Source organism: Lepisma saccharinum, chromosome 18, assembly GCF_977018435.1.
Source record: "Lepisma saccharinum chromosome 18, izLepSacc3.1, whole genome shotgun sequence".
Classification (NCBI taxonomy): domain Eukaryota; kingdom Metazoa; phylum Arthropoda; class Insecta; order Zygentoma; family Lepismatidae; genus Lepisma; species Lepisma saccharinum.
The window spans coordinates 40356946-40375407 of NC_139246.1; the positions used below are offsets into that span (position 1 = coordinate 40356946).

An 18462-nucleotide genomic window follows, 5' to 3' on the forward strand; every position below is an offset into this window, starting at 1 on the left:
GTCCATTCTACGGACATCGCAAAACGTGTCACGACAAGTTTATTTTGCAATTCAATTAAATTGTATTTGAATGTAAATAAATACATAAAATACTACTTAAAACACTATTTCTGAATAGTAGCATGCTTCTCGCTATTTTCACATGCTCATGCTGATTCCTGAGTACGATGCGCGAAGAACGCCGAGCGCCATGTTTTCTACATTAATTACGTCATCAACGTAGATTACATAATTTACATAGTCTACACCCTGCCGCTATGGATGATGGGAAACCAGCAGCCTCACGTGACTGCAGAGGCGCCGCTCATTGGCTGCCTATGTGTTATGTGTAGACGTATTCTCCGAAATCTCATCGTTACATGTACGATACACAATCATAATTTGGTTTCATAATTGCTGTCACAATTCTTAAAGCTACCCCTGCCGATGGAGAATTCAATGGTTTTGAATAGGAGGAAAACGCATAATCGCTTTGTTTGGAATCAATCTTCCAGCGTGACGTCACACTAATATGGTCAATCGCTACTCACTGTTACTAACGGTCACCTAACACTATTTCCTTCCTTTCACAGAGTATACGGTTCTTTACACCCCGATGTTAATAGTTGTACATTTTCAAAGAGCTGAGATATTCGCATTTCCAAGGTTCTTGCATCGAAAGAATAACCCTGTATAGGAATTTATTGGAAAAAACAAAAAAATTGATAATGTGTGATCAGCCGTAAGGTCCGACCACCCTTCCCCCACGCACCTATTTCATTACAAGCTGGATGAACCCCAGAGCCAGGTCTCCCAGTGGCGTTCGGATGGCTTCTGTAAATAACCAGACACAAACCCTCTTGAGCATGTCAGAATAAGTCACGTAGTAAATCAATTTTAAAATAGCGACAATTTCTTTTGTATTCCAAGTTCTCCCCGTTTCCTCAAGTGTACATACCTACCATTCTTGGCGGAATCGTTCTCGAGTTTTTAAACTAGTGGCTTCTGTTCGATTCCAAAATGAGTCGACGGGTTGAATTAATTCAGGGTTGTTCAAGGTCTGGGAACCCATAAATTATAATGGGTTCTATTGGCTTCCGCAACAGGACCCGTACCTTTTTTTCTCACACGATTAAATTTGGTCCAATTTACGCATTGCTTCATTTCAATAAGGCACTTGGATCGAATTTAAATTGATCCGGAAAAAAAGGTTCCTGGACCATATTTAAATTCATCCGGAAAAAGATTCCTGGACTGTACTGAAATACTTTACAGATAAAATTTTCTTTACGGTTCAAAAACCGATTTGCTGATTTTCTCTCCTGGACCCGAATTGAATTTAATTAAAATTCCTGGATTAATATAAGATTTAGTTACTTTTTATGATGAGATAGCTCGCTTGTCTCCATTACAATTTGCATTCTACTCACCTGGACGGTTGGCGGCGCTGACAGCACGTACACCACGGAGTCCGCCATGTCTTTCGGTTGCAGGAAGCTCATGTTTTTGGGATCAATTCCTTCCACTGCGACGGATGCGTTCAGAAACGGCGCCGTCATTTCTGAAAACACTAAACCCGGGCTGATGGCCTGCAAGAGAGAAGGGCTGAATGAAGAAACACATAAAAGAGAATTATGTATAAACGACGACCTTATCGTAATTATTGATCACTAAGCAATTAAAAAGCAACTCAACGCACGACCATGAATTGGCGACTGGGCAGAATTGCGCTGGTGCCACATATGGGAAAAGCAAAGCGAGAGAGGGACAAAAGTCGCTGGTTCCCGCGCACTGTGTGGCAACGTCTCAACCGGGCTGCGTTGCCTAGTTCGAGCGTCAGATCGACCTCTCTCCGGGGCACTTTTGTGTCATCCTTGACATTTCGAGCAAATACTGTAAGTTTCTTTAACATGGATTACAAAGCCCAACTCTACAACAAGATATTTCATTCTCTATAACCTCCGAACACACGGGATTGTGCTCCGATGTGTCAACAGCGGGAACTTCTACCACTCCCTAATTTCATGATCGTGCGTTTCGTGGATACCAGTATTGTTGAAATAACTCCACTTAGTCTTCCATCATGCTTATCCGCCGGAAGGCACTGACCACAGTCAGCAGCGTCGATTACATGGATGTTCCACCTAGATTGACAACTTGGACTATGCAAGTGTTTCCGAAATATATCAAAAACGCATGGTCAAATGCCAGGCGAATATTCAAGAGTGTGACAGAATTTTTGATCAAGCATTGTTGCTACAGCAGCCGTATGGCGACGAACGTTGTCTTATTTTGAGACTTGTGCACTTTCCGCCGTAAGTGATTTCATAGGAGCTTTTTTTTTAAACTGTTGTCCTTTCTGTGTGCAGCACGTTTATCTTTCATCACTGATACCCGGTGGAGGCACATGTAGTTCGGATCCCACTTTAGACTGTAGGTCCAGTCCCGATTAGCCTTACTGTGCATAAAGTGGACTTAAAACACAAACTCAATCAATCAATCAATCTTTCATCACTGACCTACCAGCTCCAGACCAGTGATCGCCAACTTCACGGCCCTTTTGAAGGTAGCAACCACTTTCTCACTGTTGAATAGGGCAAAGCATTAAATACACGTGCTTCTGGTATCTCATTCTTTCATTGCTCAGCGATATTCTAAACTATGTTCTATCTTGTGCCATCCTTTTAACTTCTGGTAATGCTTTCCCTCTCGTGGCAACCACCTTGCAATATACAGTATTGTTGCAACTCCATTATTCTTCCTGTCTTCTTACCTTCTGGTCTTGCTTCCATCACTTGCCTTGACTTTCTTCTCCCATTCTCCTAACTGTCCAAAGAAAATTAAAGCTTCTTGTATCCTTATATTTCCAACACTATCTCGCCTCGTTGCTCTTACCCCTCTGCTAGGATATTTCATCTCTGTTGCTGTTATCTTGCACGGTGCTTGTTTTGCCGACTTGAGTGGTTTAGAACAGATTTGGAGCAATAATAGTTTTATGTATTCTCAGTTTGCTCATATGAATGTCATTTCTATCCACTATTGTGTGGCGCATTTAGTAGTATACGATTAGAGTAATGTATGACCAATCCTCCTCTAATATTGGGCAAAGTTTATTCTGAGGGAATATAGTGAAGGTCCATGAATAACGTCTTGCAGTAACAAGTTGAGAAATGCATCTTGTAAATAAATGGAGATGGTGATCTTAATCGATTGAGAGGGCAATTGAAAGATTGAAGAGAGATAAGAGAGAAATTAATTCATCACATTTGTTCTTCGAATATACAATTAGTTACTTGACTCGGAAGCTTGGCCGGTTCGCAGTTTAAAACCTACTGTCTAGCGAATATCCTCACATATTATGCATACGAACAATAATGTGGTCAAAATATTCCCATCAGTATTCTTTGAATAATTAAGACACATGCACAATATACGAGTACTTATGTAATATGTGAACGTGCAGGAGGCTTAACCGTAGAACACTACCGTATGTAAGATTTGCGTACACTTTGCGCTCAAATCCCTCACCTAGCAATGCCTCGGGCATTCTGTCAGATGCGAGGCAGCACTGTGGTAAGGAGGGTGCAAGCATTGAATGTCTTTAGTTTCTTCGTTATGTTGGACTCTGTACGTCAAAAATACGTAACGCTAGTAATAGAAGAAAAATCGTTCACGCAATTTTGATATTTGTAAATTCGATTTGGATAGTTAGATTTTGAAAACAAAAGTTTAGAATCATGCACTATTTTCTTGTAAGACTTTAAAATTACATTCGTTCCTTATTTACAGCGTTATGAATATTATTATTGTTTGCTTTTCATTGTTTGAACTTCTCGCCTTCATCTTAATGTACGTGCTTGTCAATCAAGACCTTCTCTAAAAATATTCTATGTTTCATAAAACAATCTATATACATTTTAAAATGAAGAATAAAACTCCAATATAAGGAAAATAAGTAGTGGTGGTGGGGGAGTTCACCAACCGAAAATGGGGCTCGGTGGGGCTCGCCTTAATGGATTTCTCTCGTAAGGCATGAGCCCCATTTTCTGGCAGTGTTGCCAGCTCTTACTCGAAAAAATCACCAAGGTTTTTTTTTGGGTCTAACCTAGCCTAAAACAAGAAGCTGGCAACCTTGCTTGAGACTTGCCTTAATGGATTTCTCTCGTAAGGCATAAGTCCCATTTTCTCGCAGTGTTGCCAACATCTTACTCAAAAAAATCACCAAGGTTTTTTTTTGGGTCTAACCTAGCCTAAAACAAGAAGCTGGCAACCTTGCTTGAGACTTGCCTTACAGTGCATAAAGCAAGAAGCTGGCAACCTTGCTTGAGGCTTGCCTTACAGTGCATAAAGCAAAGTTGCCAACCTACTGGTATTTTTGCCATAGCCTTTTACAAAAAAGAGAGAGGAGAGAGAGAGGGAAGAGTTAAACAACCAACAATGCTGCCAACACCTACCTACAGCCTTTTTTTCTTGGTCTAACCTAACCTAAAGCAAGGAGCTGGCAACCTTGCTTGAGGCTTGCCTTACAGTGCATAAAGCAATTTTTGCCAACCTACTGGTATTTTTGCCATAGCTTTTTACAAAAAAAAAGAGAGAGGAGAGAGAGAGAGAGGGGGAAGAGTTAAACAACCGACAGCGCTGCCAATTTTCTCGCAGTGTTGCCAACATCTTACTCGAAAAAATCACCAAGGTTTTTTTTGGTCTAACCTAACCTAAAGCAAGAAGCTGGCAACCTTGCTTGAGACTTGCCTTAATGGTTTACTCTTGTAAGGCATAAGCTCTATTTTCTCGCAGTGTTGCCAACATTTTACTCGAAAAAAATCACCAAGGTTTTTTTCTTGGTCTAACCTAACCTAAAGCAAGGAGCTGGCAACCTTGCTTGAGGCTTGCCTTACAGTGCATAAAGCAAGGTTGCCAACCTACTGGTACTTTTGCCATAGCCTTTTACAAAAAAAGAGAGAGGAGAGAGAGAGGGAAGAGTTAAACAACCGACAGCTGCCAACACTCACCTACAGCTTTTTTTTCTTGGTCTAACCTAACCTAAAGCAAGGAGCTGGCAACTTTGCTTGAGGCTTGCCTTACAGTGCATAAAGCAATTTTTGCCAACCTACACACACTAAACAAGGAGAGCCGGCAACAAACACGCACTGCCGTAAAAAAGAGAGAGATGGGTGGATGGTAATATAGTATGTGTGTGCGTGTGTGCGTATAATATGTAGCATTATTAACTAGAGTGTGTTGGCAATTTACTTACAACTAAAAAAAAAAATAGAGATGCCAACTTTGCTGTAAGATGAAAAGAGAGAGAGAGAGATTTATGGCTGGCAACAGTGGTGAGCGATGTCCTCCCTCTTCTGTGCAATATGATATTATGATGTTACTGTAGTTTTTGACGGGGATTACGAGTTAACTAAAAAAAAACCTGCAACTAGAGAGAGTTGCCAACACACACACGCTATTGTAAGAGAGATGGATGACTGGGAGGGGCAGCATTTCTGGCTATTCACAGTGGCGGATGTACTTCCTGTTTTTTTAAAAGCTAACAATAATGATGGAATTTCATGCTGACAGAGCGGATTTCTACTAGTCCACGTTGTTAACCTACATATTACTCCTCGACTAATAAAACTAGAAGCTCGAGGGCATTAACATTAGACCGTCACAGACTTTCACATTACCCATCACTGATGCCGCCAGAACCAAGTTTCCTGCTTCTATTCATAAACCAAAAAAAAAAAAAAAAAGACGGGGAGAAGAGAGACATGTACACGCTTCCGTCGCCATTTTATAACAACTAGGGGAAGTGGGGCGGGAGGCGGACATGTAACGGGAGATCACACAAGCGAGCTTCCTCTATTCTGACTAATAAAGCATCATTCTACTCTGTGAGCTGCAAGGAGAACATTGTGAGCTGCAAGAAGAACATTGTGATTGTGATTGAAATTAACTAACGTGAGTAAATTTGTTTGTTAGCTTGCATGAGTTGGCTTTGTGTTACATAAATAGGTAGTGTTGCTTCTGTGAGTTGATTCTGTAATAGCCAAACAAATGTAAAGGAATTGTAGATAAAAGGTAAAACTCTCTACAAAAGCCAAACAATTCTTAAGCACATTGTGGAAGGAATATATACTCGCAAAGCAAGAAAAAAAGAAGAGAGAGAAAGTATACAAGTTTTAAGTGTGTTGCATGTATCTCTCTTCTTTTTTTCTTGCTTTTTTTATATATATATTTATTACATATTACTATATACACCAAGCATATGCAAAATAGCAATATGCGGGGTGTAAGAGGACGACTTTCTGGTAAGACGCCCAACAGTTAACCTCACTTCCACGTAGTACACCCTGGACTGCAGAGTAACGAGGCTCTGGCGTCTGGCAGACCAGTATAATTTTGCGTGTGTTAGCCTGTTTTTTTTGTGCGTTTGATATTTAGTGGAGGTACATAGTGTTTCGAATTTTATTATTATTTAGTTTTATACACAGAAAAGATATTAAACATAAAATTAAATAAAATATATCTAATTATGTTTTTTTATCACAACAAGCATTCACAAAAAAATAACAATAATGTGGTTTAAAGTTTTTTAACGTAATTGCTACGTAAACAAAATGGCCGACTTGCAATGAGTGTGTCAAAGTTTTTTTAAGCCTAATTGCTACGTAAACAAAATGGCCGACTTGCAATGACCGTGTCAAATATGAATAGATTGAGAGATGGAAAGAGAAGTTAAATATGCTTAAATAAAGTGCTCCTTTGTGCATAGCACCATACCATAAAAGCATATAGGAAGACTGCCATGTTTATGCATGGAACTTAAATATACATATAAAATTAAAATATTTGGTGCTGACCACATCACACATTGCTGACTTTGCATTGTACTTTCCTATATTCACATATGCACAGTAAGGCTAATCGGGACTAGGCCTACAGTTTTTTAAAATAGGATCCGAACCACTATGTACTTTTATCGGGTTCGAACCTAGGACCTCTTGATTACAAGGCAACAACACAACCACCGCACTTTCGAGCACTAGTGAATATGTAGGAAAAAACAACGGTATATACATAATCCAAAGTTGCGTGGATCTAGGCCCCATAGGAACCAAGAAAATCAATATCTTGGAAAAACATCTTAAGATATTTGTCTTAATCTTTAAGAAAGTCGACTTCCGGTCTGTCAAGATGTTACTTCCGGTCTGTCAAGAAAATTTTCTTAAGATATTTGTCTTAAGATGTTTTCCAAGACATTGATTTTCTTGGTTCCTAATTGACCTAGGATGATGATTTTAGGTTTGTTGGATAGGATTTGACGAAAACTATACGACTAGCAAATAAAATCGATTCCACCCCCTCAAGTTTCGAAAATATAGACAATTTTTTTTATTTTTTGAGAAACTTGATTTGCTGGCTTAGTTTTTACCCTATTTCGAAAATTTTAATGACATTTGATAAAAAATTGAATGTACTCTACAACCTATTGGAAACATAATGATTAGTGCTTACTGTTTTCGAGTTATTTTAAATTTAAATTTCAAGATGTGATTTCTAAGTTGTTTTGTAACTCGTAAACTAGGGGTCGTAGAAAACCCATTTTTGTTTTATCTGCTATTGCCCGACAAATACTATAAACACAAATAATGTTTATTGTTTGATTTAAAAAAAAATCGAAAATAACTTTGTTTTCTGAAAATAAAAAATGTGTGTATGGAAAAAAAATACGATTGTGTAATTTTTTATGATGTATGTTTGCATGTAAAAATAAGTATACCTGAAAGTTTTAGAATTTCAAAATAGCTATATATATATATTTGCTATTATATCAGCCGAAACAATAGAATATATATAAACAAGTACATTTTCATAGTTTCATACCTCTACTAGATTGGTAGAAAAATATACTAATGGGCAATAAAATCTGAAGAAGATTCGTGTCTAGCAAAAAATAAACTAAATAGAATTAGACATGCATACAATATTTATTGTGCTTTTTTCTATCTACAATCATATTTTTCTTATATATTTTTTTAAATTTTTTTACAGGGTTTATTAAAGCACATATTTGAGGAAAACAACGCCACCCATATATAAATAAACCCCTCAAACTAACACTAATTAGAATTAGTCTACAAAATTTTTCTCGTAAGGCATTTTTTTGTAAACACTCTACCACCAACAGATTACATATAAATAAACATACCCCCCAAAAAAATGCGCTCCATGAAAAGTTGTCCTGTGTGCAAGAGAACCATATCAAGCAAACGTTTTGCAAGACATTGTCGTACCTGCGTGCCAGGCAAGCATTTGGCTGCCACTGAACTATGTTCCGGATGCAATAAACAGATCACAATTGCGTATGCCAAGGAGCATAAGCTTAATTGTCTAAGCAAAAATACATCTGGGGCCCAGCCTTCGACCTCCACCAAGAGGAAGGCAGAAGCAGCCTCCATCAATGCACCATCCGCCAAACGTGTCAAGCCTGTGGCGAAAGCGAACCAGACTGCTTTCGAGCGGTTGTTAGAGGACTTTGTCCTCACTTCGGAGGGCTCATGCGACGTGCGTAGCTTTTTGGAGAACGTGCAAGCCGAAATTATTTCCATCCTCGGCGATGCGCTTGCAACGCACTCCACCAAATTCTACGCATCGCTACGTTGCCAGTACAAGAAGCCGTCTGATGAAATTTACAGCTTCTGCCACAACACCAAGGCGAAGACGCTGCATCTGGCGGATGTCGACAACCTCGAGGTTATCTACAACAAGTTTGCAGAGGAGCTGGTGACCAAACAAGAGGAACATCAAGCTAAGGGCTCGGGGGGTTCGCTGTGCGGTGAACCCCACGAACTGTGCGTCAAACTTTGCAAGTTCATACCTCTCTCCGCCTCCAGCTACGTCCCCTTACCACCTACTATTGCGGCAAAGAAGGCCGTCCTGAACATTCAGAACAGTGACGCCAAGTGCTTCGTATGGTGTGTTCTGGCAGCATTACACCCTGTCCACTGGAAAAACCAACCACACCGAGTTAACCACTACCTACCCTACGAGTCAGAGCTGGAAGATGCGATGGTTGGGATCGACTATCCCGTGGAGGTCCCGGACATTCGAAAGTTCGAGGCCCGTACACACAACCCTCGGTTGGCCATCAACGTTTATGGCCTCACTGACAAAAATGTGGTGTACCCCATCCGGGTGAGCGACGTAGATGACGATGGTGCGCAGGAAATTCACCTTCTGCTCATCATGGACGAGACCCATCACCATTACACCCTTATCCGTTCCCTCTCCCGGTTGGTGTCGAGCCAAAAAAGCAAGCATCATGGTAGCATAGCAGTTTGTCGAAGGTGTCTGATCACTTTTGACAATCGAGAACAGCAGGATTATCAGCGCATCAGAGGTCCCAACATCGCTGCCGAGAAGCTCGCTCGCCACAAGCTCTACTGTAGTAACAACGAGGCGGGTGTGGCAGTCTTACCCGAATCTGGCACCGTGGAGCGTTTCCACATGCAGGGTGCCATGGTGGAGCACCCCGCTATCATCATCGCGGATTTCGAGGCCTTCCTCAAACCCTTGTCCACCTGCGATCCCGATCCCGAAGTTTCCTCCACCACCCCTTACCAACTCCACGAGGCATCCAGTTTCGCATACGTTGTGGTGCGACGTGACCAGCACATCGCCCCCGAGCCCTACGTGTACCGTGGTCCCGACGCAGCCAAACACTTTCTCGAGAGGATGGTTGTCGAGGCCAACGAGATAGGGAAGGTACTCTTGGCCCCCAAGTCTATGCTCCCACTGTCTCCCGACGATCAACGTAGACACGACGAGGCCATCGCTTGCCCTGTCTGCGTCAAGGAGTACACCGCCAACAACCGTAAAGTCCAACACCATGATCACTTTAACGGTAGGTACGTTGGTCCTTGGTGCAACGGATGCAACCTCATGGCCCGGGACCCGCGATTTATTCCTGTGTTTTTTCACAATGGCTCGGTATACGACTTCCACCACCTCGTCAAGCATCTTGGGTACGACAACGAGGGAATCAACGTCCTGGCGCAGAACGAGGAGCGTTACATTAGCTTGAGCAAGTGGGTGCGAATCTCAGGATCACACTCTACCGTCGAGCTTCGCTTCCTCGACTCCCTGAGGTTCCTCCCGGCAAGCCTCGATGCTCTCGCAGGGAAGCTTAGCGACGAGCAAATGCTCATCACCTCCACGAACTTTCCGAACTTGGACGCCGGTCTCTTCAGACGTAAGGGTGTCTACCCCTACGAATACGTCACAGACCCTACCAAGTTCGCGGAGACGTCGCTACCTCCTCAGGCGAAGTTCTACAGTCAGCTGCGAGGCTCGAACATCACCGACGAAGAATATCACCATGCCCAGTCCATGTGGCGCGAACTGGGTTGTCGAACTCTCGGGGACTACCACGACGCCTACCTCAAACTTGATGTGACGCTCCTCGCCGACGTGATCCAGGCGTTTCGTGCAACTGCGAAGACCATCTACAAGCTGGACCCTGCATACTTCTACAGTCTTCCCGGACTGGCATGGTCGGCCATGTTTCTGGTGACGAAGATCGAGCTGGAGCTTCTTTCGGACGTGGACATGATGCTGTTTGTAGAACGTGCCGTGCGGGGTGGAATGGTCCAGGTGTCGCAGCGACACTCGCACGCCAACAATCACCACATGGCCACCGGTTACGACCCCTCACAACCGTCCAGCTACATCATGTACACGGACGTCAATAACCTCTACGGACACTCCATGATGCAGCCACTCCCCTTTAGAGGGTTCGAGTGGGCTGACCCTTCCAACTTCGACATCGAAAGCTTCGACGATTCAGAACATGGGTTCTTCGCCGAGGTTGATCTGCAATTCTCCGAGAAGCTGCAGGATTTGTTCAGCGATCTTCCCCCTGCACCCGAGTTCAAGTGTCCACCCGATTCCAACCAGAAGAAGCTCGTCATGGATTTCGAAAACAAGAAGAATTACGTCCTGCACTACCAGAATCTCCGGTGGTTGATGCAGCGAGGGGTCGCGGTCCACGCAGTTCACCGCATCCTCAAGTTCGAGCATTCTCCGTGGTTGCGTCCATATATTGAAGTCAACACCAAACACCGCACCGCAGCCACGTCCGAGCTTGATAAAGATTTCTTCAAGCTTATGAACAATGCGGTGTTCGGGAAAACCATGGAGAATGTACGGAATCGTGTAGATGTGAGGCTAATATCAAACAAAGCACAATGTCGCAGGCTCGTTGCAAACACGTTATTCAAATCGAGGACCATTTATAATGAACAGCTTGCTCTGGTGCATATGAGGAAGAGCGAGGTGAAGCTCAACAAGCCAATTTATGTTTGTGCCTCAGTATTAGACCTGAGCAAGCTGCACATGTTTCAAATATATTATGGGAAACTATGCCAGCACTATAATGACAATATCAGCCTACTCTACATGGACACGGACAGCTTGGTGTACCACGTTCGCACGGACGATGCGTACGGGGATATAGCCACAGCTCCATCTTTGGTTAACCTCTTCGACACCTCGGGCTATCCCCAGCAAAACAAGTATGGTATCCTGGCCCGCAACAAAAAGGTGCCTGGCAAACTCAAAGACGAGAAGGACGGTGATGTAATTCTCGAGTTTGCAGGTCTTCGCGCCAAGGCCTATGCCATCAAAGCCGAGGGCAGCGTTACCAAGAAGGCCAAGGGTGTCGGCAGACAGGTGGTTCGGGAGCATCTCACATTCGAGGACTTCGTCGATTGCCTCAAGACCAGGTCGTCGGTTCTAAGAGCAGAACAGCGCATCCAGAGCGTCGACCATGTGTTGACCACAAACAAAGTTAGAAAAATTGCGCTGGATCCCGATGACGATAAGAGGTGCGTCCTCGAGTGTGGTATTCACACATTGCCGTGGGGGCACTATCGCTTAGCAGAAAGCAAAACCTGCAACATATGTCCATCTTCAACAGAAGATTCATAAAAACAAAACAAAACAAAAAAAAAACACTTTGACTGTCATTACAAAAAAAACTTTGACCGTATTCTTAAATAACCAGCATGCCTATGAATTTGTTCGGTTTCAAAAAACAGATCATTATGGAAACCATACCAGATCATGAAGTCTTACCTTCCGTGTTACCTAAACTCAACGGTCTGTTGATCATTCACCTCAACAGCATTTGGACGAAACTGAATGACGATGTGGGCAAGATGTTTTATGTTTTTAATAACAATTTACATTTCTACGAAATTCCGATCGACGGGAAACTTCAAATCACCGTGAATCCGGAAAACGCAGGCGAAATCAAAATTTCTACCGGCAAGAACATTTTTCGAATCAAGCACGACAAGATGCTTTCTAACATTACGTACGATGTTTCTGCAGGAGATTATCTTTACATGGAACTTCTCGGAGATTACGACAAACTCATTCCTCTCTTTGTAGAATTACGAATCGTTTATCCTATTATAAATAACCGTTAACCAAAAATGCCTAACGACATTTTCGGCAACACCAAGCGTGTAGACCACGCAGAAGAGATTCTCATGTTGGACATTCGAGTTAAGAAGTTGAGGACCGATTTGATTGCTTTGCAGGAGACCTTAAACAAAAGTTTAGAGTCGGAAATCGCTACGCTCCAAACGCAATGTCTCGACCCCATTCTGAAAATCGATTCCGAACTGAAGACGCTGATAAAAAATTATGTCGACGTACCTTCTTACGACAACGTTCAAAATATACAGTTGAGCGTGGATTCCCTGCAAAATGATTTGGCCAAATTACAGCAATTTCAATCGAAAAATGAAGATTTGGAAAAATTGAAACTCGAAATCGAAGAACGAACTTCCGCAATAGAAAAGAATTTCTCTGAACTTCAAACCGTCGTGAACGATATAGACGCAGAACGCTTGCATGTCGTTGTTTCCAAATTACAAGAAGAATTCACCAGCACGTTGGAAGAAATTAAATCCAAGTTGCAGACTTTGGAAGATACAATGACGAACCTACCATCGTCGGACGAACTGCAGGTCATCGGTAAAAGCGTCGCGAACATAAAAATTCAATTGGAGGCCTATCAAGATTTCGAACACATTCAAACCACCATCGCCACGCTTCAGGCGTCCTTGGAATTGATCAACGAAGAAATTAAAAATATTCACGCTGAAGCGAGAGCGTTGACGAGCATTCAAGACACGTTAACCACGGTTCAGCAGAAGATCGAATATTTAGAAAATTTAAACGTCGAAACGAATCTCGCTCATTTTCATCACGTACTCGACAACATACAGGGTGACTTGGAATCGTTACGGACGAGCGTGCCTTCGAGCGAAGATTTGGAAAAATTGAAAACGGCGGTGACGGCACTATCCGATTCGAACGACATCAAAAGTTCATTGAGCGATCTCGAGAGTAGGGTGGCCAATCTCCCCACCTCCAAAGAATTGCACGCTTTGAAAAGAAACATATCTCGAATGCTGAAACGACTAGAAACGGAAACGGCGAACGTGGAACAGATTCGAGACGAAATTAGTTCGCTGGTGTCGACGCTGCCCACTTCGCAGAGCGTCGCCGACCTTCACACGCAGTTTACAGAGATGCGAAGGATCGTAAACGATCTTACCGAGAAGAGCTCGAAATTGAATCAAGTCGAGAACCTTCAGAACATTGTCGTCAACATCAGAGATCAAGTTGGAGTGCTGGAATCCACGCAGGAATCGACGCTGGCCTCTTTCGGTGCCAAGTTGCAAGAACTCAACGAAAACTACAAGCAGTTGAACGTGGAAGTGAAAATCAAACCGTCGTTTTCTGCCGTAACGGATGCCATAGTCGAGCATTTGCTGCCCATCGAAAATAAACTCGGACAAGTTCACAGTAATCTGCTCGGCGTCGACACTAAATTCGCCAAATTGTTCACCTTGCAAGCCATCGAAATCAACAGCGTACCCAATCAACAGAGAATCTCCACGTTCGTCGAAGGTAACAAACTGTACATGTTGCATCCTTATCATCCGTACTACAAGTTTCTCCTCGATGGCACGATTCAGATAAACGAATTTTCGTACTAGTCTCACGGTAGAAAAGCTAGCGTTCCCACCATGACTTTGATATCGAATCGTGGTGTCCAGAAAGCAGGAAACATTCCTCTGGCACGTTGGAACGAAACGCGCAACATATATGAAATACACGAAGACGAAGATCTTACCGTTTTCGACGTGAGTGCCGGCGATAAGCTGATCATTCAAAACACGAGCGAAGTGCCACCCTCTTTTAATCCCATCACTCTTGTGCTTCTCTTGAAACGTAATCTCTAAAAAAAAATGTCTAGGCAAGCCATCGTCGAAGAATTGCATAAACCTGCACGCCGTAACTACGAACGTTTGGCTGTGGTAACCAAGGGCATCGACGACCTCTGGCAAAGCGACCTCGTGGAGATGAGTAGCGGCAATTTGAAAAACGTACATAAATTGAACAAGGGCAACAAGTACCTCCTCACCGTCATAGACACGTTTTCGAAATTCGCATGGGCTCTACCTTTGAAGGCGAAAACGGGAACACGCGTCACGGAAGCATTCAAATTAATTTTTCGCGAAAGCGGCGGCAGACAACCACGGTTTCTGCAAACGGACAACGGTAAAGAATTTTACAACGCCGTATTCCAAAAGTTTATTCAAAAACACAAGATTCAACATTATTCGACCTTCAGTCACATCAAAGCCAGCATCGTGGAAAGATTCAATCGAACCTTGAAAACACACATGTGGAAACGATTCACGCTTCGGGGAAATTACAAATGGGTCGACATCCTGCCGGAACTCGTCGACACCTATAATGAAACGGTACACAGAACGATAGGCATGAAGCCAGTTAACGTTACCAAGTCTGACGAGCAGCGTTTAATTTCTACCGTTTACTGTCCAAAGTACACACTCACGACAAAAAAAGCTAAATACAAAATTGGAGACCAGGTGAGGATCAGCAAATTCAAACGCACCTTCGAGAAGGGATTCACAAAAAATTGGAGCACGGAACTCTTTACGGTGGTTCGAGTTCTACCCGGAAACCGACACACGTATATAATAAAAGATAGTAGCGGCGAGATTTTGAAAGGAAGATTTTACGAAGAGGAACTCTCTAAAACGAAACACCCCGACACGTACCTCATCGAGAAAGTATTGCGTAGGAAAGGTGACAAACTTTTGGTCAAATGGCTGGGACTTCCGGAAAAGAGTTGGATCGACGCGAACGAAGTGATCTTGTGAGTACGTGGAACGTGGTGAAGCGTCTACCGGATCCGGAAAGTCAAACGAGAAAAAAAAAGAACGGTGAGTTGCTTCCCGACAGCATCCGCTGTCTGATCGTAGGTCCTTCGGGGTGTGGGAAAACGACACTGCTCGTGGACAATTTTCTCCTCGCACCGAATTGGTTAGATTGGAAGAACAGGCACCTGTACGTGTTCTCGAAAAGTTTGGATCAATCCAAATACCAGCAACTGATGAAACTGTACGATGGTCTGGACATTGCAACGTTCGCCTCGGAAATAAAACCACTCGACGATTGTCGTGAAAATTCAGTCGTCGTGTTCGACGACGCCATCCTGGAAAATCAAAATGAAATTCGCAACTTTTTCACGCAAGGTCGTCACAAAGGAATGGATTGCTTCTACCTAGCTCAAACGTTTTCCAAAATTCCAAAACAGTTAGTACGCGACAACGCTAATTTCATATGTTTGTTTCGTCAAGATCACACCAACCTCAAGCACGCGTACGATGACTACGTAGGCGGAGACATGAACTACAATCAATTTTCGGAACGCTGCTGCTCTACTTGCTGGAACGGTGACGATTTCGGATTCACGACGATCGACATGTCGAGGAAACCCAACGACGGAAAATACAGAAACAAAATCAACGACTTTCTAAACGTTGCAACGTTGTGAGAAACGACGTGTATAAATAACGTCATGACGAAACGAAAAATCGAAGACGAAAATCTCAAGCTTCGCGATTACCTCGCGAAACGCTTCAAAGGTTGGAAATCCGAGAATCGTGGATTCTACGAAGAGAAGAAACGTCAGGATCAACCCGTGATCGATGCCATCAGCGGTCTAGGTAAAGAAATTAAAAGTGTCACGGAACAAAATAAAAATTTGATCAACGAACTCGTACCGCTCGCAGCTAAAAGTTATGCCGTACCCACGCCCATTTCGAGCATTCCTTCGACGCCGTTCGAACTGAAGGATGCACCGGCACGACGTCGAGCCATAGGCAGCACGTCTTCGGATAAAATCGAGTTGGGACCTTTGGCACGAGACTACCTGAGCACGGGGAAATTCGACAAGGATGAAGTGTTCGGATTGTATCCCAGCATGGAAACCAGCGAAGGCGGCGGTGTGGTGTGGAAGATTGGGAAATCGAAGGTGACCTTCGAAGGCAACGACATTAAAGTCAATTTAGGCGACAAGGATAGTTGGAACAGGTATCCGGGTACGGTGGGACTGTGGGAACTCGTTGCCAAAAAGCAGCCGAAAGATTACACCGACGAAGATTACCAAAGTTACAAGGAAATTCTGATCATGACGGATGCCTTGTACCAGAACAACGACGCCTCGCAGAATAGGGTGAAATCGAGCAGCGGCGAGAAGTACAGGAATCTCATCAAACCGATTTGGAACCAGGTCAAAACAGGCAGCGGCGTCAAACGCTACAACACGTTACCCAAAGAATTCGTTTGGGTGGACGACGTTAGGAAACTCGTGGACGGATTGTTGGTGATAGCCGGCGAAGAGAATGCAGGCAATCGTAATTTCTACAACGAGAAGGTTGGCATCGTGGACATGATCAGCACGAAACTTTCCAACTTCATCGTGAACGACGACAAGGGCATAGGTTACCTGATCAAAATCATCAACACGCTGCCTCCGAGATTCTGGAACGTGGCCGAAGGAAAAGGACTCGTGAACGACATCATCAACAAGTTACCTTTTGAGATGCATTTACCTGGCTACCAGTACTGCGGACCGGGTACCAAACTCGAGAAAAGATTGGAGAGAGGAGACAAGGGTGTGAATCCGTTGGACGCCGCATGCAAAGATCACGACATCGCTTACAACACCACGCAGACGGATCTGGATGCACGTCACGAAGCAGACAGAAAGTTAGAGCACGCAGCTTTCGAAAGGTTCGTGAGCAGAGACGCATCGCTGGGTGAACGGGTCGCCGCACTGGGTACCACCATCGCCATGAACACAAAACAAAAATTGGGGTGGGGTATATAAATAACATCCGTAAAAAAAACTACACAAGAAAAAATCTCAGAATATATATATAAATAACATACCGTGAAAATAACACATAGAGCATCAACATGAAGCCCAAGGGTGTCGTGTACCAGATACCATACTCCAATCTTAAAAATCTAGGTGCCCTCGATGGGTTACTTACCAAGAAACAACGTGAGAAGAATCGTTCTTGCTTGTCAAAAGGACATGGAATGAAATTACTTCTCAGCACACCTCAATTGAGACGCTTGCAGCGTTCGCGGAAACAGCAAAAGATCGGAGGTTTCATATTCAGCATCCCGGCCATCCTGGCAGCATTGGGGGCCGTTGGAAGTTTGGCCGGCGGAAGTGCCGCCATCGCGAAAACCGTCATCGACTCGAAGAAGAACAAAGCCGAGTTGGAAGAACAGAAACGTCACAACCTGGCCATGGAGAAGAAAGGAGGAAAGGGCGTGATGAGAAAGTTTAAAAAAAAGAAACAGCAGCACTCACCAACCGAGACATTGAATCTCTGATCGAACCGTTACGAATCAAACACTTCAGAGGAGTTTTCATGTCCGACTCGTTACCTTCAAGCGTTAAAAGAAGAGAATGCGGAGTAGTCAACTTGGACGGTCAAGAAAATCCAGGCACGCATTGGATATGTTACCACAAAAATGATGATAAAGCATTCGTTTTCGATTCTTTCGGAGGTGTTCCACCTACAAATTTAATTCATTATCTGAAAACGAACAAAACCTCTATATACTACAACGACGAACGCATTCAAAATTTCGGAGACGTGAACTGCGGTCATCTCTGCCTCTCCGTGCTCGCGTTTCTCTCTAAAATAAATAACCCTACGATCGAGGATTTCCAGAAAGCATTGTGGAACCTCAAACAGCATCACTAGGATGGGCGTGTTCCATCTCACGAGCGAATCTTCAATCTTGAAACTCACGCTGCACGACGACATCGTCTATCCTAAATCCGTGGCTCTGCGTGCATTCTACAGCATGTACCTCATACCTAACGTCACGCAGCACAACAACAAAATTAGCGTCGGAAGCGAACACATCGTCGTCACGCCAGGACAATACAATCTTTCCACTTTGCAAGCTCAATTACCCAAAGGCACATACCTTTCTCAAAATTCGGTCACGCACAGAGTGGAAATCCTATCCGCGACGGAGACCGTGGACCTGGGCACCATGGGAGAACTT

At 43.6% G+C, this 18462-nt stretch overlaps 1 protein-coding gene across 1 annotated transcript in view; it reads right to left on the minus strand.

The window, feature by feature from the left end:
• The window catches only part of LOC146002539 (dehydrogenase/reductase SDR family member 11-like), a 43070-nt gene that overhangs the window by 3048 nt on the left and 21560 nt on the right, over window positions 1-18462 (minus strand). Inside the window, exon 5 of the mRNA XM_083140455.1 lies at window positions 1410-1568. Coding sequence (XP_082996581.1) covers window positions 1410-1568 — 159 coding nt within the window. The remainder of the gene's footprint in view (window positions 1-1409; window positions 1569-18462) is intronic.